Raw genomic sequence first — 23,269 nt, forward strand, 5'->3', positions numbered from 1 at the left:
TAAGATTTGTAGTTACATGCCGGATCATGTAGCTAGCTAGCTACAAAAGATATTCTTGTGAAACTTTAAAAAACGTAGCTACTGTCAGACAAAAGGTATAGACTATAATATACTTAGCTACTATAGTCACAAGGCTAATAGCTACTTTACTAAGTTACCTCAGCAGTTCAGTTTCTCGAGTTTTCATGGTCTATGTATACACAGAATTATCGCCCACTAACTAATGTTACCATGGATACGCAATGCGAAAATACTGGACAAAAGTAGTGATTTGTACGTTTGTACTGATAAAATTTCAAATGGTTGCCACGAGCTGAAGTGAGATGTTTAGAAAGCGCAAACGCTATCGAAAGTGGAGGAACCCCTTGCGACGCAAGGTTAAGAAACTTCGAAGTAAGTCAGTTTTATTGCAGACGCCGTACGGTTTAGTTTTATGTTCGTGCAGGTAGCTGCAGCAAATCCTGTCCCAGTACTGACAGGTTAGTTTTTTTCAACATCAGGAGGTGCCGGGGTGTGCAGTCTGGCGCGACCGGCTTTACGAGTTGGCCATGTCGCAAGACTCGACTGAGGCGGGTCACATGGGTACTATAGAAAATCATTGTTTCCCATGCAAATTCTCTTCCGCATGATTTTATTCATTGTGCTGTAAACTGCACGAACATTTTATTCATTATTTATCACACGAATGTGTAGCAGTTGTACACAGGCACTATATTTCTAGCAATAACCTTATCAGAGTCATAACCCATGCATGGAGCTTTTATTCTGTATTTCATGTATTAGTAGCATAGCTATATTGAACCGCCCGCCCGCCCGCTCGCATGCATGCAGTTTTTAGATCAATGAAATGAGAAACAATGAATTTTCTTGGAGTGGCCTTAAGATTGCTCCCCGAAGATGTCACACTAAAAGTAAATGAGAGAGAGACAGGTTGTCTTCATGAGTGTGTGAGGCAAGAGTGAGTTACAAGCCAAAGAACGCTGGTGAAAATAGAAAGCTGTGGTGCATTTGTTATGCTTAGTATAACATTGCTTCGCAGCTGGACCATTTAGGAAACTGCTCCAGCTACCCGTTGGCTTGTACTGCAAAGTTAAACCAGTCCTCTTTATTCCCATTCTTGAATTGGCTGTTAATATAAATATTCACTCAGTGTAGCGATTTCCCCCAGTGCATGTATAGTAACCTGACAATGAACAGACATTATTGGTGTTGGTGTGGTTTAATTGACATCATTAGCTATATTATTTATACTTTGTAAGATTGTATTGTGATTTAGTTGCGGGAATTTTATAAATACCATTTTACTACTGCAAATTGTTTTTGAGTGTATCCCCATAAGACAGTCTTATTGATTAATTGTGTGCCACATGGCACATGCCTAGAAAAGTCAGAGTGATATCTGATTTATGATACAGTAATACCCCCATGCAAAAACAGCTTAGCTGTACAACAGACGTATCCATGAAATTAAAAGTAACTGGCAACTAAAGGAGCTAATATCTGGTGAGGTCAAGAAATGAATGTAATACTAGTAACTATCTATAATTTACAAAAAAATTTATAACATTGGTCTTTTATCCTAATTAATTCCCTGTAACTCTGATTGGCTAGTAATTTGGCTGCTTTTTTTCTCCTCTACAATGGCTATCAAGATGCATGATAGTGTGTCGTGCGGCCAAGAAAGCCGGCGCACCACACCATGAGTCAGGAAGAAAATAGCTTTTTCACGCATGCATATAGCTCCATGGCCCCTTCTCCAAAGCACACCATTTTTGCATTATAGCTGTCTGCCAGGTAGGGTAGACCACACAGCAAATTTGATAAAATTCGCAACAGCCATTTGCGAGATATGGGTTTCATTTTAATTTCTTCGTTTTTTTCTTCTTGTGCCATACAGGGGCTTTGATTTATTTTTGTACATTTTGGAAAAATTGCTATAAAACACAAACGTGTAACTCGATTGCCCCGATCTTTGGCACAAACGAAGAGTGTGTAATGGTGGATTCATGTACCAAGTTAGCTGTGAATCTGAAGAATACCCAAGGAGTTATGGGTGTTTCAAACTTCTGTCACAGCTGTAGGGTAAAGCGAGCATAGGAATAACTCGAAAATTGGTGTGTAGATAGGCTGACCATCGTAGCAGTGCCTTTTGATAGTTTGAATAGCAATAGAGTTACAGCAACAAAGTTACAAAGTAAAAATCAAACAAGTGTAAAATCAAGGGATTGAGATACTCTAATAGAATGGTCACCACGGGGTAAAAAGGTGTACAAAAATGTCGGAAAAAAACCTTACCAGAGTTTGAACCAGGGACCTCCATACCTAACACCTTCATCCTTAACCACTGAACCACTGCTACCTTGGCTGATCACCTCACTTAATTTCTGCTTTATAAATGAAATTTCTAGTTTAAATCTGCTTATAATCAAATTTCATAGATCTACCAATAGAAGTACTAGATTGTTCTAGAACATTCTATGTATGTTCTATTAGAAGTCCTCAAAAAATGTGCACTCTATTAGAGTATTACAATAATATTATCAAAATCATGCAAAACAATACATTTATAAGTCTGTCTTCAATAGTCATCATTGTGTCTGCATAGAAAAGAAGAAATGTGAGTAAAAACAAACCTCAAGGTCAGTCATGGGCTGGTTTTGGGGCCTTTTAAAGTACAAAAAGAAGTGAAATCCACACAAAAACAGCCAAGCTGTGAAGAAATGGTGCGGCCTTAAAAAGCTTGGGTGGAAAAGGTTGTGAAATCAAAAGTGGCAGCCAAGAAATGGCTGTAATGATGTTAATGCTACTAAATTTTAATAATGGCTATGTGCATTGTTAAAATTTATTAGCATTAACATCATTGCAGCCATTTCTTGGCCGCCACCTATGATTTCACAACTTTTTTCACCCAGGCTTTTTAAGGCTGCACCATTTTTCACAGCTTGGCTGTTTTTGTGTGGATTGATATAATGGCACCAAATTACTAGCCAATTAGAGTTAATGGGAATTGATTAGGAATTCACTAATATTACATGAGTCAATGATAAAAGACCAATGTTATATAGATATTTGCAAATTATATATAGGGTCATTCCATGTCAAATCACCGAGAAATTGTAGGGTCACCTCTTGGATTTTGACAAAACTTGGTGTGTTTGTAGTACCTATGGTGCTTATCACCCATACCAATTTTTAGCCTCATACACCACATAGTTTCTGATTTATGACCACAAATATTTTGAATATTTCATGAAAAATTGGTCCGTCTTGGGTTACAAAATCAACTGTAGCTCACCACTGTGTAAATATTTTTAAATAACATTTTCAGCCATTAAAAACTGTTAATTGATCTTTCAAGTAATCCATAAACTATGGGATATCAATTTAATTAAGGTTCAAAAAGGCTCCATTAAAAACTTTAATCCTTAATATTTCAAAAAGTGCTGCTTCAAATTCTTTGAATTTTTTAGTAAATCATAGTTGAATTTACTGTATGGGTGTAATTCCATATTAGTTCACTAAAGTTTTGCACATGACCCCCTCAGAATTGGATGAAATTGGAGTGTGAGAATTGGATGAAATATGTGTCCCTTCACCCATTGTTTGTATGGCTTCCCTGAAATGGCTTTACATTCAAAGCTTCACAACTTAGGTGTTTTAAAAATGAATTGCACCACTTTAAAGCTCAAAGAAAAAGCTTTTGTTTGGTATACTTAACAGCTTAATATGATGAAGTTGGTAATAACCATGTCTTCTAATCTTTTGTTTTGACCTTTGCTCTACCAAAAAGTGCTGATTAGAAATTTTTTGTGGGTACTTGTCAGACATTCACCTATTAGTTGCAAAAGTTTCAGCGTGGGGTCTCTATGGGATTATGAGATAGGTAGCTAGTGGTGTTTGCGGTATTATAATAGATATCCCATGCAGTATTGCACACCTTGAAGCCCATTCTGCTGATTTAGGTTTGCAGACACACAAGACTCTTTGATTCAATTGCAAGTTAAATGTATGCATATATAAACAAAGGCATGCCGGTAATACAAGTTTGTTACTGTGGTGATACAGTGTGATGCTGTTTGGAAGCATAAGTCATTTCTTTTTTGTCAGAGTACACACAACCACTTCTTGTCCTTGGGTCTACAAGAGTTAGAATGTCATCCATTGGTATAGTGTGGATATTCTGGGGCTCTGGGTACTTGAACGAGTTTGATGGGCTGTGTGGATGCAAAAATGTCAGCTTCAATTCCTTAGTGTCACTGAACACTTCAAGCACATACACTAACCACTGATTCTCCTCTCCTGATAAGGCCATGCCAACTTTGTCTTACACAATGAAGGTATCCAAGTACAGTACAACCTGTATTAATGACCACCTGTATTGAAAGACCACCACAATTTATTTAGTTGTATAGTTTTCAAATGCAGCCAGCTTATATAGCTTGCAAAGGCAGTACAATGACCAGCTAATGACACCACGTCAGTTGTTCAATTGAGCATGTAGCAACATACTTGCTGCTTACTTTGGGTATTGTAACAATGAAGATTATTCGAGACAACAGGGATGTTGCTTTTAACTCTCACGTACAATCCAAGGTATGAGAAAACTGCACTCTTTTGTGACAATCTCAGATAGCAGAGTCAAAATAAAATTTCACTCATAATATGATGTTTTCAGGAAAGAGAGAGTTGCTCTAGCAAAGAATGAAGTTCACCAGAATCGATTGCTGGATTTGTCACTTGATTACATTAAGAGTGGTATGTAGTGGAATTTTGTAGTCTATCATTGCTACATGGGAGTGTATACCTCTAATAACCAACATATTTAATTATATCTCTTGAACCCATTGTGGCCCCACCACAAAAATTTTACCAACAATAGACCATAACCTAATTATGAATTAATTAAAAATTCAAAGAATTTGAAGCAGCACTTTTTGAAATATTAAGGATTAAAGTTTTTAATGGAGCCTTTTTGAACCTTAATTAAATTGATATCCCATAGTTTATGGATTACTTGAAAGATCAATTAACAGTTTTTAATGGCTGAAAATTTTATTTAAAAATATTTACACAGTGGTGAGCTACAGTTGATTTTGTAACTCAAGACAGACTAATTTTCATGAAATATTCAAAATATTTGTGGTCATAAATCAGAAACTATGTGGTGTATGAGGCTAAAAATTGGTACGGGTGATGAGCACCATAGGTACTACAAACACACCAAGTTTCATCAAAATCCGAGCGATGACCCTACAATTTCTCGGTGATTTGACATGGAATGACCCTATAGTTAGTTGCCAGTATTAAGCATTCATTTCTTGGCCCTACCAAATATTAGCTCCTTTAGTCACCAGTTACTTTTCGTTTGGTGGAGTCTGTAGACACATCTTTTTGTACAGCCAAGCTGTTTTTGCATGGGAGTACACAAATCAGATATATCACTCTGACTTTTCTAGGCATGTGGAGCACAATTAATCAATAAGACCGTCCTATGGGATGCACTGTAATTTAGACATTTAAAGTAAAATAGTCTTTATAAAGAGGTGGTCTTTGTTAGGAGATGGTCTTATCAAGAGTACATAATAATAGAGTAGGGAGGAGAGTGTCTAACTTCAGTGGATTTGCCAAACTCACAGCGCTCAGACCTTGCGCAATCAACTATAGCCACCAAAGGTGACAAATGGCTTTTCTCTATGAAGGAGGTTGTAATACTTCTACTGCTTCAATTAGGAAATATCAACAGTCTTCTGTTCACTTAAAGGTATTGATTTATTACTAGAAGTTTTATGGATTGAAGTAGGAGGGTTTGAGCGCAGTGTGTTTGTATTGAGAGTTAGACACTCTCCTCCCTCTTCTATTATTATGTACTCTTGGTCTTATAAAGAGACGACCGCTAGGTGAAAGTATCTATTTACCATTCCATTCCAGTCCACCATTCCATTCCACTGAATCCAAATGCCCTTTAGCTGCTATACGTGTTGAGTTTTCAAGAGCGGATTTATGGGGGGTGTTCTTGGGGGACTGAAACACCCCCTCCAAAATTAAATTTTCCATGTGGAAGCTAGGAAGCTGTAGTGCTATTGCATCTTATGCATTCATGGGCGATGAAAAGATGGAAAGAGCAAGAGGAATAACTAATCTCATCCAAGGTTCAAAATTTTACTTTAAGGCTGGTTTCCATATAGCCGCAAACTGCCTGAGTCAGAGTCTGTACAGTAGCCTGTGACTTGCTGCGGTTGGCCAGCGACCATAGCTGAGATGGATTAACAGTTCACTATACATCTGTATTTTATAAGTTTAGCAAACCCTGGAAACGACCCTGGAAGCAAAGGTACACCTTAATTTGTTACAACACAGCATGTTACAGGTGTTTTAGTGAGACTCTACGAAGTGTGGCATACTCATAGGCATCATGCTTGGCTTCTTCATGTTGAACATTGCCAGCATTATCCTGCGGTGTTTGTTTCCATTAACAAGTCATCCTGCCTGCGATGCCGGAAGAGCCGAGAAGGTATGTTTCCATATTGTTTGTCAAGACCCCAGTAATAATCGCAGGCAATGTACAGGCAGTTTGCAGCTATATGGAAACCAGCCTTTAGGAGTAAGATTTATATCTTAAACCTGCTAAAATCAAAATACTCTAATAGAACAGTCAACTACCCTAAGAGAACATCCATAATTAAAGCTGTTCTATAAGACCAGTGGGTAAGCTGAAAATAAACCTTCTTGACCTGTGTACTGCTATTACCATTGTGTCATCCATGCTGCCATGCCAATTAGTTAACTGTATACTGAATCATATAACATTGATTCAATAATTTTTCTTGAATATCTATTCTGAAAACAACATCTGTTTAATATAGAGTGGGTATTTTCAGTTGTGTAAACTTGATGTTTGGATTGTAATGCTTTCTCTTGCAAATAAAACAGTAATTACAGTAAAATTCTTGGCATCTGTAAAAAGTTAACAGGGCTGCAATGTCTGAGAGTTGCACACACCCTTGTAGTTCCATGCTATACATTTATCTAAATCAGTTTATTTAAAATATAGTTGTATATAGCATGCGACCACTGTATACAGCTATCTCTTCTATACCTGTATAAATACATATATACGTAGTTCTTTATCAACATTAGCAATGAAAGTACTGTACATCCCCTTTTAAATCTGCTATAACTGCAGTATGAATCAGATATATGTTCTAGCTTCCCTGGTGAAAATACAATGAAAACTCAGTTGCAACATACAGTATATTCAGTGGATGCATGCAGTTTGCATTACTTTAGTGTTATTAGTATCAATTTAAGCTAAAATATCATACAGCTTCATGGACTTTACACTCCCATGCAAACCCTTTTAAAATCAACTTATTATATTATCAGTGTGCCCAGGAGCTAATAAAGGGGTTAGTTGTGGCCATGTAAAACATAATAGTTGTATATATTTAAATAACTTTTTGGACTATATATAGTTGTAAACTGTGGTGATGGGGGCATGCATATAGATTGAAATAGCAATTTGGACCACAGAACAGTGGCTATAAAGTCCAGCGAAAATTTATGTACATGTGCATTTTAATATCTAAATGTGATAAAAATCCAATCCTGTGTTTTGAAAATTTCTTTTATTTATTTGGCCTTACAATTCAGCCTATAATCATACTCTATTTATTTATTAAGGCTTTACAGCACAAATGCTGCATGAAGGTCTGTAGGACACCTGGTCCTACAGCCTGTCTATTCTGTTTGACAGTCCACTACTATACATTACCAATAACATGCACAGTACAGTGCAGTTCAGTTTGATAATTAAAATTGTTTTCAACTGATTTAACTCCATCTTGTTCCCACTATATAGTTGTTTTGAATTTCTTCTAGAATGACATCTCAACCTTTTTCACAGTCTTTCATTCAGATCAGTGCAACATTTTTCAGATTCAATCTTGTGATAGCTATTTTACTAAATTTCCTGGGGGAGCATGCCCCCCAGAAGGAGCATTCTACGTATCCATGAGTGTACACGTACATGCTGGTGAGTCAACCTGCCCCCTCCACTGATACTTACCACACAAGCCCTCTTATCATTGACTGTTTGGACATTTACAATATAGTATGAGCCATATACTTCAAAACACAATGCATTTTGGTATTGATCATGTGCACCATTTCTCTCCCTTTCTGTTTCTGTTCTTTAAGATTACAGTGTAAGCTACTGGCTGAGCATGCCCTTTATATGACAGCTACTAATTCAACTGTTATAGGAATGATGAATGTCACATTAAGGATTGTGAGCCACTTAAACTAACTGACATCATTTTTCAGTCCAAATTATTACCAAATTCAATCTCAGTAAACTAAATTTGCAAAATTTACTGTGGGGGGGCGTGCCCCTAGATAGAGCATGCTCCACATACTGAGTGTGCTGTGTACATTGTGGAGCTAGCTGTATTAACCAATCAGATAGTTGTCACTTTTCTTACCCACCCATTATAAATGCCCGTTAACGCTCTCCTTCTGAAATCCTAGATCTGCCCCTGTATAGGTATTTAGCGTGTGTGCTCGAGAACTAGCCAGCTAGAAGATACGATAATCGGAGACGAGGATTAGACTATTATGAACAATCAGCCATATACTGAAGATTCTCAACACACCAAAGTTAATAACATTATGGCAACTCATGGGACTCTGACCAAGTTTTATAATTGTGTGAGAGCTAGGGACCCGCCGATTATGCTCATTATTTTACCTATTATGCTATGCTGCACTGCTCAAAAATTTACCTATTATGCTTAAATTAATGCTCAATATTTACCTATTATGCTCAAATTATGCTCAATATTTTTACCTCAGTTCCCATGTTTTTCTAATAACTTTGCATTTTATGGAAAAGCAGTAAGTGGTTGAAGCACAGACTGTAAATCCTTGCTTGTCAAAATACATGTCACAGAAAAGATCGATATACTCTAATAGAACAGTCAGCTACCTGATAATTTTATTAGAGTTACTGACTGTTCTATTAGAGTATATCGATCTTTTTGTTGGTTATGCATTTTGATAAGCAAGGATTTATAGCATTGCACAAGTGTTCTGCCTATTATGCTAGCATTATGCTCAATGCTTTCAGGCACCTATTATGCTCATTATTATGCCAGCATAATCGCCGGGTCCCTAGTGAGAGCAGAGAGAGAAGCTGTTGCTAACTTCACTATGGGCCATTGCAAATACCATATAGCCTATAAATATTTTGAGAGGGAAAATTTTCACTGATTTTGTGGTTTTGGGGGTTACCAGCCAAAAATTTATCCTTGAAATATTTGGACCTCCATATAATACATTTTGGGAGTGTTTGCAAATCCGCAAAAAAAATTAAATTAGGTAACCTTGCCCTTCGGCTATATGGTATTGTGATTATATGAAGCACCCTCAACATGATGCTCAGAGACATACAGGTTGGTATGTGGAATCAACCACCTTGCCGAAAAGAATTTGACTTTTGACAAAGCTCTTGAAATATCTCTGAAGCCACTGATAAGGACATGAAACAAATACAGAAGCCTCCAATCAATGGAATAGGAAAGGGTCACAAACCCCTCAGAAAGGATGTACAACCTTGCAGCCCATGTCATCTTACCACTTACCACAGGTGCCTAGAAGAACTGCTCCACAAAGTTACCCATTTAAGCAAGACACAAATGCAAGAAAGTAGAACACATTGCCAAATCCTGTAAGACGAAACCACGTCAAGAGAAATTACACATTCAGACAGGCCAAGGCTACACATTATGTTGCATGATGTTATGCAGGAGACCTGGGCAAGACAGATTTCTATGACTTGTTCATGCTGTCAAGCAGTGGTCAAGAACTTATCCTGATAATAGTGACACTAAACTAGACACCAGTCCAGATAGAGCTAGACACAGGAGCCTCTTTGTCCCTGCTGAATAAGCAAACATTCGATGTCATTGCCAACAAGACCACACAACCTTGAAAACAACAGATGTCCAGTGAAGACATACACAGGTGAAACTGTTGAGGTCCAGGGAGCTGTTGAACTCACAGTCACTTATAGTGAGCAAACAAAACAATTAGTGGTACATTTTAGTGCTGGGAATGGTCCTAACCTTATGGGTAGAGACTGGTGCATGTGTAGTTAAAGTCACTATTGGGGAAATCTACAAACAGGCCCAGTGTCTTACAGTATCATTTTGTCTGATGGAAATATAATCCACAAGCTGTGAAAAAATGGTGCAGCCTTTAAAAGCCTGGGTGAAAAAGTTGTGAAATCAAAGGTGACAGCCAAGGTGCAATGATGTTCATACTGATAAGATTTCACTTCTTTTTTTTTTGTACTTTATAAGGCCCCAAAACCAGCCTATGGTTGACTTTGAGGTTTGTTTTCACACACATTTCTTCTTTCCTATACAGATACAATAATGATTATTGAAGACAGACTTATAAATGTATTGTATTGCATGATTTACTTCAATATTTGGTAATGTTATTGTAATACTCTAACAGAGTGCACATTTTTGAGGACTTCTACATAGAATGTTCTAGAACAATCTAGTACTACTATTGGTAGATCTACGAAATTACAAAAGTTTATAATTTAAACTATAGAATTTTCATTTATAAAACAGAAATTATAAGTGAGATGATCAGCCAAGATAGCAGTGGTTAAGGATGCGGGTGTTAGGTATGGAGGTCCTTGGCTTGAACTCTGGTAAGGTTTTTTCAACATAATTATTTTGTGCACCTTTTTACCCCGCGGTGAATGCTCTATTAGAGTATCTTGATCCTGCGGTTTTACACTTGTTTGATTTTTGCTTTATAACTTGGAGGCTGTAACTTTATTACTATTCAAACTATCAAAAGGCACTGCTACGATGATCAGCCTATCTACACACCAATTTTCATGTTATTCCTATACTGCATGGGTTTACCCTGTAGCCTTGACAGAACTTTGCTCTTTTTACGTCAATAAATGCTCATAACTCCTTGATTATTCATCGTATTCACAGCAAACGTAGTACGTAACTTCACCTTTATACACTCTTCATTTGTGCCAAAGATTGAGGTAATTAAATTACACATTAAAATTTTATAGCAATTTTGCAAAGTGTGCAAAAAGAAATCAAAACCACTGTAAGGCATAAGAAAAAAAAAACCAAGAAATTAAAACGAAATTTTGAACAACCATATCTCGCAAATGGCTGTTGCAACTTTAATCAAATTTGCTGTGTGGCCTACCCTACCTGGCAGACAGCAAAAAGTGTGCTTTGGAGAACAAGGGCAGATTTAGGAGGGGGAGGATTGGGGTGTACTATGTGCAAGATAGGAAACTTCTAGAAGTTGCAGTACAGATGCAATTGCATCTTATACGTATGCATGGGCAATGAAAAGATGGAAAGAGAAGGGAGAATGGCTAATTTTTTCTTAGAATTACTAAGAGGGGTTCAAATTATACTTTTGGTGTAAGACTAAACCTAAAAGTCAGTAAGTCAAGTCACTAGGTCTAAGTCCTTGAAATTAGGTTAGGTAATCCTAAGGCTGCAGCACATGTTGCTGTCAGACCTTCAGTGTTGGTTACTGTAAAGCACTTATAATAATAAATAAATAAATAAAAGCTGCTTAAAAGAAATACTCTAATAGAATAGTCAACTATATACTCTAATAGAACGTCCATCATGAAACTGCAATGTTTTTCAAGAAGTTACCAGTATGTCTACTTGACCTGTGCACTGTTATCTTGCCATTGCTCCAAACATCCTGCCATATACTAATCACTTTATCTGTCAAGCAGTTTAATAATATACAGTGGGAATTTTCCGTTGTTGCTACAAACTTGATGCTTGGGTTGACATGCTTAAGTAAAACAGTGAATTTCTTAGCATCTGAGAACTGTTTGTTTTTGCTTCAGTACCAAAATCCCATGCTGCATTTATCTGAATCTTCCTATTTTAGCATCAATTGAAGCTAATGTCATACAGTGTGTACTCCCAAACCCCTTGAAGCTCAAATTTATAAGCTCAAATGATACTGCAGCAGTTACGCTGTCAGTGTGCCCAGGTTATAGTTGCAGCCAAAACTAGTTGTGATTTGGACTCTGGTTGTAAAATATTGTGATTGGGCCATAATTGTAAAAATTCAGATTGAAATAGTAACAGACCAGTCTGTGGCTATAATACAAAGTTGAAGTTATTTTTGTGTGCATTTTAAATCTCTATACATGTGACTAGATCCAATCCTGTGTATTGTCTTTGACAGTCCACTATTATGTACTGCCTTATATTCCAATAACATTTAAAGTGTAGTTCTGTTTCTCAATTGCTTACAACTGAACTCATCCATCTTGTACCCACAATCTTTCAGTACAATAGAGTATTTGGTTAAAAATAGCTTACAGATTCAATCTTATGATGGCTATATTCCAAAAATTTCCAGAGGGAGCATCACCCCAGACCCCCCCAGCTGTAAAGTTCTACGTGTGTGTACTCTACACACTGGTGAATCTTTACTTGCCCTCTCAAGCCCTTTCTTCATTGTTACTGTTTGGACATTGTAGTTTGAGCCATGAGACTGTAAAGCACACTAGCTATACATTAAGTCACTAAATTTAGCGATCTTGTATATTGATGAATTTAGCTACACAAAATTTAGCAATTTTATTAATTTATTAATTCATGAATTGATATAATCAATTAGGAAAAAACCAAAACTCTAAAATTGCTAAATTTAATGTACCGCTAAATTAAGGTATGCATATTTCAAACACAAAATTAATGGCAAGTATTGATCTTGTATAGCTGATATTCATATCTTTCCCCTTCCTGTTCTTTATGTAAAGAATAGATTTTTAGTTACTGGCTGTGCCCTTTATATGACAGCTAGTATTACAATTGTTTGGGAATAATGGTGTCATTTCATCATTATCACACTTAGGTGACTCACAATGCTTTACAAGTATTGTGAGTCACTTAAACAAAGTGGCTTCATTTTTCAGTCAATAATATTGCCAAATTTAATATTGAATAGGCTAAATTTGCAAAACTTTTCTGTGGGGGCATGCCACCAGACCCCTCTAGATAGAGCACGTTCCGCATGCTGAGTATGCTTCACACACTATACTACTGTAGCTAGTTGTATCAACCAGTTGTCGTTTTTCTTAGCCAATTTGCTGTTACACATTTTAATTGACGTAAAAGTTATCCCTCTATGGGCTAAAATCACCTTTCAACTGTGCATGGTGGGGATTAGACAAACCCTATGCCCCAGTACTGGGGCTTTAGCTCTTGCAAACTGTCAAATACCCCATACATATGGGGTGGTATGGGGCTTAATGTTGATAGATGCATAACTTTCACCATGAACCGGTATTTAATAATTTGGCTACATAACCTCAAATACCAACTCTTGCTCGGTTCTACTGCACTAATAAACAACTTCTATAGCCTTATATGTAGGTGTGGCGTGTAATATAAATTATGACATACAGTTTTGGTGTTATATAATTACTGGCAAATTGTGTTTGTTGTACAGGCACAATGGCTACAAAACAATTTCTGTGAACACAACAATGAATTACTAACCTTTTCAACCACACAAGGGAACATAACTCGTCTGTAAATGGTTTTGTCTATTCATCACCAGCATAGCACACCTTGTCCACCCGTTTTGTATACACGTTAATTATGTGACGTCATCAGTTTCCAATCCCTTCTCTATAATATCTATGTTAAAACATTGAAACTCGCGTAACGGAAATTCTCCGTTATATCTCTAGGATATGTCCATTTATCATAACTGAACGTAACCAGAATGTACTAGCTGCTGACCCATAATTGAAAATTTTAGGTATGCATATATAATACATCCAGTGGCTGCACTCGTATTGGCTTGGGTGATTGATTGTCCTGTACAGGCTATCAGCCTAATAAGTGTTACATATTAGCTGTAACACGGGAATTCGGGCTTTGCCTGATATGTATGCCCTCTGCCCTCGGGCCTGCACCCCTTGGGCAGTCGGGCATACATATCAAGCAAAGCCCTCATGCCCATGTTACAACTATTACATGTATATGTATATATAATATACAACCAAATGAGTAAGTAGCTAATGAACATTAGCTATACTGATTTTTTGTTGATTTAGCACTACAACTGAAGTAAGTTTCTCACAAGGGTCCTTACCTGTCAGTAGTGATAACTCCCCTGTATCTGTCAGTAGTGATAACTCCCCTGTAATCTGTCTAACAAGAACAACATCAAGTGATTCTATTATTGACCTCACTACTACATCCACAAGCCACAACTCTCCTTCTGTCAACCTAACATCAAGTAAACATCCAATTTATCTCACCATTTCTCCTACTACAATATTTGATACAACCTTGGACTCAACTGACAGTGATAATACTCTGGCATCTGTGGATCTTCCTGTGATACCATGCAACAAGAACAAGTAAGATATGCAAGCTTAGAATCTTCTTATTTGAGGCCTTGTGTCTTTATTGCAGATGTATTCAGTTCTCTTAGGGCCAGCTACAGGTTTTTGGGGCTATGGATGAGTGTCTTATGATAACCATGATCTCCCGCATGTTATTTTAATAATGTTTATGTATTGCTCTAGTTATATATACATGCACACCTAGTATAATCACCTACAATTACTTCCTTGTAGAGATCTTATTAAGCAAAGTGCTAGTCATCACTATGCAAAGGAGCGTGATGATCTTGTTGGGGCAAGTTTGGAAAGTTACAGTAGCACCAATCTAAAAAAAGAAAAACCAGATGTCACAAACACTAAAAACGATGATGAGCTGCTATCTGGGACACCACTTCTGTTCTTCTATGGCTGCAAATCAACTGGTGCTAATGTACATGAAGATCGTATTGTTGAGATTGCAGCTGAAGTTATAGAACCAGAGAAGGTGGTTACCACCACAAAATTGTTCTCTGAATTGTGTTGCACCTCCCGTCCTATCTGTAGAATAGGTATACACTCAATGAATGTAATAGCATTAAGCTAGCATAACTATGTCATCGCTTCATATAGGTTGTGATGTTATGGGAACAATAAAGCAAGAATTTTCAGATGTCTTTCCAGACTTTTTGTCTTGGATAAAAAAATGTGTCACAGAAGCTGAAGAGGCAGCTGAAAAGATTTTTTATCCAGGTATGATTGTGTGTGACCTAGTAACAGTACAGGTACTTGGTTTCTTGTAGTATTGGTGACTCACAATGGGTTTGCTTTTGACTTTCAAATCCTTGCTGCAGAGGTTGAACGTTGGAAATTAATGGCAGAGTTCATCAAAGCAAATTTAATATTTGCAGACACTCTTTATGAGCTGGAAAAGGTTTTACAAATGTAATTACAGCACTGTAATATCAGAATGGCCTTTGAATAGATAAGAAAGACAGATGATCTCACTCTTAATGGGTGGAGCCTAGAAGAACAGGAACAGCTATCCATAGAAAATCTACACAAAATATGCTTTCCAGAACAAAACTGTTTTAGTAAGTTACCTCAATCATTTGTTGTAGTTAGAGGGGAGGTTTGTGCATACTATATGCAATAAAATTATCAAGGATGCTCCAAGGATATAATACATAAAAAGTTGTGGTTTTTAATTTGTATAACTAAAAATTTCCTTGAAAATTTATAGATACAAAAACTGTATCACGCAATATACAGGAACTCATCGAGCATTGGAGGATGTCCAGATGATGATTAAAATCTTCATCACGTCTGACTACTTCAGCGAAATTCTGCAGTCACCCACCTTGAGAAGTACAACTCTAATAATTAGTGACTGGAAAAGACTACATGTGAATAAAACCAAGTAAGATATATCGAAGCATTTGTGTTAGAAAATTTGTTTAGAAGTTCCAAAGCATTTACGTACACAGAGGGCTTAATTGTTCTTAATGTGTATGCACATTTTTATAAGACATTTGTGCCCAGGTCACCTCTGTTATTTACCCATATGCAACAGACTTACTATATAATATTTTTTTACACAATATGTGATAGGTACTTAGTTACTACTTTTATAACGTTATATTCAAAATGCTGCAGGTATTTTGTTTTCTACCTTAAGTGCCTACTTTTTTGTACTTGTGATGAGATTTTTTGCAGAATAAAAATGCTTTAGTATTTGGCTTGCTCTTAGTGTAATTGCATGTCAAATGCATGTAGCACTAAATAGTAGAGATTGTCAAGGTTTGCGTTTTCCCACCAAAATTATGTGCCCTAAAGTATTGGTTGGGTACATAAACATGCTTTCAACGTATGACTCTAAATGCATTGCCATCAAGTTTCTACAAAATGAAGAAATATTTGGTCCATGCATTTTTTTTTCAATTTACTGCAGTACTGTATCCAATGTAGTTCTCAGATTTGGTAGTGACTATGGGTGCAGGGGTCTGCATGGGGGGCATAGCCCCCAGCCACTGACATTAAAATGCTGCAAAATTTACTAGATTCATGATTTCATGGATAGTATAAACTATTTTCAATGTTATGCTTGGTTCCCTAAATGTCAACTATTATATATGTATTGTATAGTGATCCAAATAGCTACACCTGTGCATATCCAAATTCTTCATTGAACAATTCAAGATTAAGTTATACTATAGTTACTCTGTTATACTTATAATACACAATTTAAAATTGTATTCTGTTGTGGATGTCCTATTAGAGTAGACACATCTGACTGCATTAGAGTATGGGGTTTTCAATACATACCCTTGTTCTGTAAATTTCTTATTACACTACAGCTACGTATACTGTCCTGCCTTGTTCCTATTTATTTTGTATATTTGTGTTACCAAACTAAGGTATAGTCTGGTGTTCCTGATAAAGTTACAAGCTTACCATAAAATGGGTCATGGAAAATAGAAAGGGTCCATAGGGTGAATCCAAAAAAAATAAATAAATAAATCCTATGATGGGTGTTCTATCTAATTGTTATAGTTTTGATATTTATGTTGTGTAAAGGTGATGAACAATGTTTTTCTTTGAACATAAAGATTACAGTGTGCATTAATTAAAATATCAGAATTATTGTAATTATAGACATCTGTAATTTAAAAAAAAAACCATTGATTTTTAACAACATATCATGGGTAAAACAAAAGTAATGATGTATACATATTCTGTAATAGTGAAACTTTTATACTTGTTCAAATAATTAGGAATATTGGTCCTTTTCTATTTTCAATGGCCCAAATGTGAAAGTCCAAATTGGAGTAGCTATACAATACTGTGAGGTTGATCACACATTATCAATACAAAGTGTAGCCTGAATGAGGCCCATGCAGACCTGGGCATCAATATGATATTAGTAAATGCTTAAACAATTTTTTTTAAAAATCAAGATACCCTAATAGAGAAGTCGCTCCCATACAGCAAATTTAAATAGTATTCTGAATTTTCAAATCTTTTGACCTTGTTTAAATTCAGTTGTATTGCATAATAATGTGATGTCATATCATATCATGCACCTTCTTTGCACCTGTCTGACTTCATACCTCACACCCATGCATTATAGCAAGCAAAAGGCTAGTCATCACTGCAAAGATGAAAAAGAAATCCAGGTAAAGTGGGAAGTAAAAAAGGAAGGAAAAAAGGCTGATGTTGAAGTTAACAGCAACACAGCAGCACCACTGGGAAATACCATCAGAAATGCTACTCCACTGCTGTTCATCTATGAATGTCAAACAACTGGGGGTAACATACATGATGATCACATTATTGAGATAGCAGCTGAAGTAATTGGAACAGAGAAGGAGTTTGTCACAGTGAAATCATTCTCTGAATTGTGTTATACTACCAAACCAATTCTTGGAATAGGTATATGCAATTTGTAAAGTTTGGACACTGTTTAAAACTTACTCTTAGGATGTGGTGTTACAGAAGAGATGCTTGCAGGAAAAAGAATATTTTTTGACATCTTTCCAGACTTTCTGTCTTGGATAAACAAATGTGTTAATGAAGCTGAAAGAGGAGATGGCAAGTCATTTTATCCAGGTATAACTATATTATGAGTCATTGCATATAATGTTGTTATACATATATAATATAGTTTTGGTGGCTCACAATGGGTTTATGTTTGATTTTCGCATCCTTTCTGCTGAAGTGCAACGCTGGGGTATGATGGAACAGTTCTCTACAGCAAATCTTACATATGCAGACACCCTCTTTGAGCTTAAAAAGGTTACTATATAATATTATGGCAAATAGATATTTTGTTATGTGTGATAATTTGTCTTATCCCACATACAGATGAGACAAACAGGCCATCCTATATTCAATAACTGGAATGTTGAAGGGTTAAAGCTGGACAGCATACTTGAAAGGTGCTTCCCACAGCAGCATTATTTTAGTACGTTTCCTCTATATACGTAGTTGATTGCTCATCATTAAACTTAATGCAGGGGCTTGTCGAGCACTGGAAGATGTACACTCTATGATAGCAATATTCACGACATCTGAACTTAGTGTAGTACTACAATCACCATCACTAACCATGAGAAGTACTGATTTTGTAATTTCTGACTGGAATAGAGTACATGAAAGCTACAGAGTTTGGAAAGAAGCTCAGTCTCTATACGGTCGATGTACCACAAGGGCCATGGCTAAGTGTTTAGAGCAAAATCAATTAAACTATGTGAGACTGCAGGAGATTTTTACCAGTTGTTCATCATCACCATTGTTATTTGATGACATGCTGAAGACAGCTGGAGTAAAGAACATAACTTGGAGGAAAATTATATGGGATCATTTCTCAGCATAAAATAGAAAGGCTCTGGTTATGACTATATACATTAAAATATGGGATCATTTCTCAGCATAAAATAGAAAGGCTCTGGTTATGACTATATACATTAAAATGGGCATGTTCTAAGTAATATAATTATAGAGAAGGAATTAGCTTCTCATTATTGCAAAATTATAGCTAAACAAGTTGTATAAAATTTTTAAATTGTAGCTGCTGCATGAGCAGAACTCATGCAGGAAAGCTGTGTATAATAATAACTATCGTATATGATGATCATGAGTTACATATATACAATTTGTGAACATGATACAGTTTTATTTTCATCAGCCAAGCTGTTTTCAGCTGTGTCATTACAGCAATCAAAATAAAAGCATGTCATCTGTCATTTACCAACCCAAAAGCCACAATGACTGACCAAATTAAAAATGGTCTTACATTATTAACTATCAAAATAAGCATTTAAAAAAAAAACATTGTGTATGTAAACTGCTACTATTATGTACCAGTGGCTGACCGTTGGTCTGTCATTTTGGCAGATCAAGTAAGAAACTTTATATTGAGCACTGCCATACAACAACAAATATAATACACTATAACGATTACAACATTTGTACAGTACAATGTACGAGCATTATACATAGTGAGTTAAATGAAGATAAAGGATAGCTCAATTTCACAGGCAACAGGCAATTTTCCTTGCACTAGTCACAGACAAACCTGTCATGCAAGTAGGAAGTGATCAGGTGATGGTTTTCTTAAAATTGTGTAGCTATGTAATCTGTAGTGTTCAACCAAATACAAGAGAATCATGATCAGAGGAAACTAAACAAGAGTGAACTATCTCCTGTCTGTAAACATGGCCAGCATTAATGCTCACTCCCAAAACATGTAACAATCAACAAGTGACAAGTATTCACCTGGCTTATCACTTTCATCACTTAGAAGTACAACAAATTCCATAGATTACACTGACTCAACATGGGATTGCCAATGTACACTTCCAAATGTACAGGATATTACTTCAATCGGCTAAAAATGAGTTTACTATGGATATGTTGCTGAGACAAATGAGCATACACAAAGACTTGGGGACACTCAATTTTGGCTTATTGCATGATGACCGCTGAGCCAGGTATGTAGCTAACACACTGAAGTTGCAAAGCCACTATTGATAGCTATTACCTTTAATGGTTGCAGTGAGAAGGCATTAACATGATAGCTATATTATAGCAATTGAATGCATTGACAGACAGAAAACAATAACTTGACCCCTGACCCATGAGATAATGACGGAATTACTTTTCTGTTGACACTCTACCAACTGTAGCTTTCTGGAAGTTAATAGGTGATACTGGAATTTAGCAAAAATCACATTTAAAAATCACTAAATGCTTTCATTAAAGAGAGGACTTTGGGAAACTGATACAGTGAACATTGTTTCATAAGACAGCAGACTTTTAGATGATAATACTTATTTTGGAGTTTTCCCAGCTGCCACTGATCGTTACTTGAAAACCAGTCCCATTCCAAGTGGCCTAAGATATTTTCTGGAGCTACTGCACTCTCCACACTGCCATGAAAAGGTGAGCCACATCCTGAACACTTCTTGATCCGATTTGTCAGAACAGTCAGAAAAAATGGCTGGTCACTTTTCACAGTGGGAAGCTTTGATGGAAAACCTTTTGATGTACTTGCCGTGACTGGGGTAGTTATGGATTGCAATAGTGATGATAACGTTAAGTTAGGCACTACTGAGGATAACAGTGAAACCAATCGGTAGATCAGTACAGTAGCACTTCTAAGCACTGATTGCTGTGAACTAGTAAACAAGTAGATGCAACGCTAGTATTCACAGCACTGGTGTTGGGACAAATACTTTTTAAAAGTAACTCACTATTACTTGCAACTAAAACTATTTAGCTACAGTCACATACGTATTACCCATAACTGTAATAATATTACATATTACTTTGTGTCCACAGCCTTAAGCTGTCACATGTGCAACTATCACCTTATCACATGACATGATTGCATTGTTGGACAATGAGGAAATCTTGGGTATAATTGTATTCAAGAGAAAGAAACTGGTCAGTAAGCTTCATTCATTAATTCGAGGTGAACTTAGTTACTTCATTGTGGCTATGCATTACTCAGTGGATTAGTAACGAGATTAGTAACTTCGTTACTTGAAGTAATAAAATTACTTAATATTAGATTTGTTACGGTAACTTTATTACTTAGGTAATGCATTGTATTTGTAAGTAAAGTAACTTGAGTTATATTACTAGCTTTTATGGCATATTTCATTATAATACTCAAAACCGCCCAGAGAAATTAAGAAGCCTAGGGCCAAGAGTTAAAGTGGGGCCCCAGGGGCAAGGAGGGTTCCACTCTGAATCACAACTTCAGTCTAGCTGTAAGTCGAAGACTAAACAAAAAAAAGCCATTACGTGCTGGCAATGACAATAGCTGCCCCTCATATTAACCATATCTCATTATTTATAAACTTGCTACACTACTCCTCTGAAGAATACTGTGACTGCTCTATTAGAGTATATCAATCTTTTGAACAGGTATTCAAAGGCCGAGCAAAATTCCCCAGTGCCCCCCCCTCCCCCGTGGGCGGCCCTGATAATACTTAGTTACCACATAAGTAATAATATTACATAACTCATTACATAAGTAACGCGCTACCCCCAACACTGCACTGCACGGCACCTACATTCTGAGCAATTGAACAAACCTAAACAGTCCTTGTATTCCTCCTAATTTAATGCCTTTGTTTTATTTAAATGTTACTGACTAGACTTGCTGCTCAAGCCACAAGTATTGGCAACATTAGGAATATGTGTAAGCCCAGATGTCTGACTTTTGTCATCACCATTATTTTGAGGCATTCTGCATTAGAAATATCAGAAAGAGGAAGTCTGTCAGTTTTTTGATTAGTCAGGAGATGTTGGAACTGCAATACTTCCTACAAGTGGGTTTCTTTAATCCAGCATGTTGGTAAGTATCATAGTATACAGCTTTTGTGAGGTTACATTCTTTTCCTTTGAAATAAGAAAACCAGGCCAAGGAACTATCAAGCTCTTTGTTGCTTTTAGCTGCAGCAATACAGCTACTGAGTGGCCTTAATTCCATCCAATGCACTGCTTATCACACAAATATCTTCTAGGGTTAACTTTAGTAGTTGCTACAACATGATGGGAGGATGATGTATCATTAGAAACCCATCTCATCCTAAGGTTTGAATCAGGTGCCTTTATCACTTTTTTGTCACTTAAAAGGCGAGATGCTTTTTTCCGTATATTTTGGGCTTGTCCTTCAGAAAGCACACTACTGGAGAAGGTGAAACTTAGTGGAAATTATTGGTGCACAGATTGTAGAGCATCCCTTTTGAATTAAAGACATCGAACTGAACCAAGCATTTGTGGCTGGGAGACATCGACTAGTCCAATGGCAGCTTTGCTTACTTCATTCTGTTGCTCTTGCACACATTCGTAAAAATCATTTACAAACTGCAGGATATCCTGCTTTTTGAAGTTGACATATAGTGTTTCACTTATGCATTCAAAGACTTACATTTTTCTTCTTCTAGACCAAGGTTTCTGAGTGCATGTTGTCTTGTACTGTTGGAGCAATATGAAGGGAAAACCATCGATAAACAACTGTAATAGTTTTTGTATGGCTTTTCAAGCGTATCCCAACTCACCATCTACTAAATGACAAAAGCCCTATTCACTTGCTGTACCAAAAATATCATTGCTGAATACTTCCTTAATGGCATGCAGATTCTGGTAAAAACTGCTTATGCAAATGAGCTGCCTTCAGATGATTTGCACATCTCAGGTGAGTGGCAAAAGGGAATGGATCTGCTGCTGCTGCTGCTGCTGTTGCTGCTGCTGCTGCTGCTGCTGCTGCTGCTGCTGCTGCTGCTGCTGCTGCTGCTGCTGCTGCTGCTGCTGCTGCTGCTGCTGCTGCTGCTGCTGCTGCTGCTGCTGCTGCTGCTGCTGCTGCTGCTGCTACTGTTGCTGCTGCTGCTACCCCCACTGCTGCTGCCACCGCCCCTGCTGAAGAAAGAGCCTTGTTCTATAAGCTCTTAATGAAATGGCTTTTTACTAATACTCTCCTGAAAACGAATAATAAAATTTAAATGATCCTTTGATGAATGAATAAGAGCATAATAGGATTTGTACCACGCTCATTGAGGACCCTGAAGTTTTGATCAGTACAGAGAGTTACATAGAATTTCCCATGATTAAATGTAACATCAACTCCCAAAACACTTTTTTCTGATGTTGGAGACCCTCCTTGCCCCTGGGACCCCACTTTGACTCTTTGCCCTGGGCCCCTTAATTTCTCTGGGCAGCTCTGACACCTAGTTGCTGGATCTGGGTGATATAACGATGTCCATGTGACGGTGTCTGTAGATTGACTAGTTATTCTACTACTAATATATATTGCTCACACAAAAACAGACACTACAT

General features: G+C 36.9%; 1 protein-coding gene across 1 annotated transcript; it reads left to right on the plus strand.

The window, feature by feature from the left end:
• Positions 1-251: 251 nt before the first annotated feature.
• LOC136236381 (uncharacterized) lies at positions 252-19,108 on the plus strand. Its single transcript, XM_066026521.1, has 14 exons — positions 252-393; positions 446-479; positions 14,153-14,461; positions 14,681-14,994; positions 15,056-15,175; positions 15,226-15,356; positions 15,408-15,516; positions 15,695-15,842; positions 17,553-17,854; positions 17,903-18,031; positions 18,087-18,217; positions 18,287-18,386; positions 18,439-18,806; positions 18,867-19,108. Exons 1-13 carry the CDS (start codon positions 324-326, stop codon positions 18,795-18,797), a joined length of 2,256 nt encoding a protein of 751 aa, XP_065882593.1. The 5' UTR covers positions 252-323; the 3' UTR covers positions 18,798-18,806; positions 18,867-19,108.
• Positions 19,109-23,269: the final 4,161 nt, after the last annotated feature.

This window comes from Dysidea avara, chromosome 10, assembly GCF_963678975.1.
Source record: "Dysidea avara chromosome 10, odDysAvar1.4, whole genome shotgun sequence".
NCBI lineage: Eukaryota > Metazoa > Porifera > Demospongiae > Dictyoceratida > Dysideidae > Dysidea > Dysidea avara.

What these genes read in the sequence shown, in the direction of transcription:
- LOC136236381 (XM_066026521.1), top strand. Translation starts at nt 324, where the DNA reads ATGTTTAGAAAGCGCAAACGCTATCGAAAGTGGAGGAACCCCTTGCGA. An exon ending in TGAAAAGATTTTTTATCCAG is followed by an intron (nt 15,176 to 15,225) that starts GTATGATTGTGT and finishes GGTTTCTTGTAG; the next exon opens with TATTGGTGACTCACAATGGG. An exon ending in CCCACAGCAGCATTATTTTA is followed by an intron (nt 18,387 to 18,438) that starts GTACGTTTCCTC and finishes AACTTAATGCAG; the next exon opens with GGGCTTGTCGAGCACTGGAA.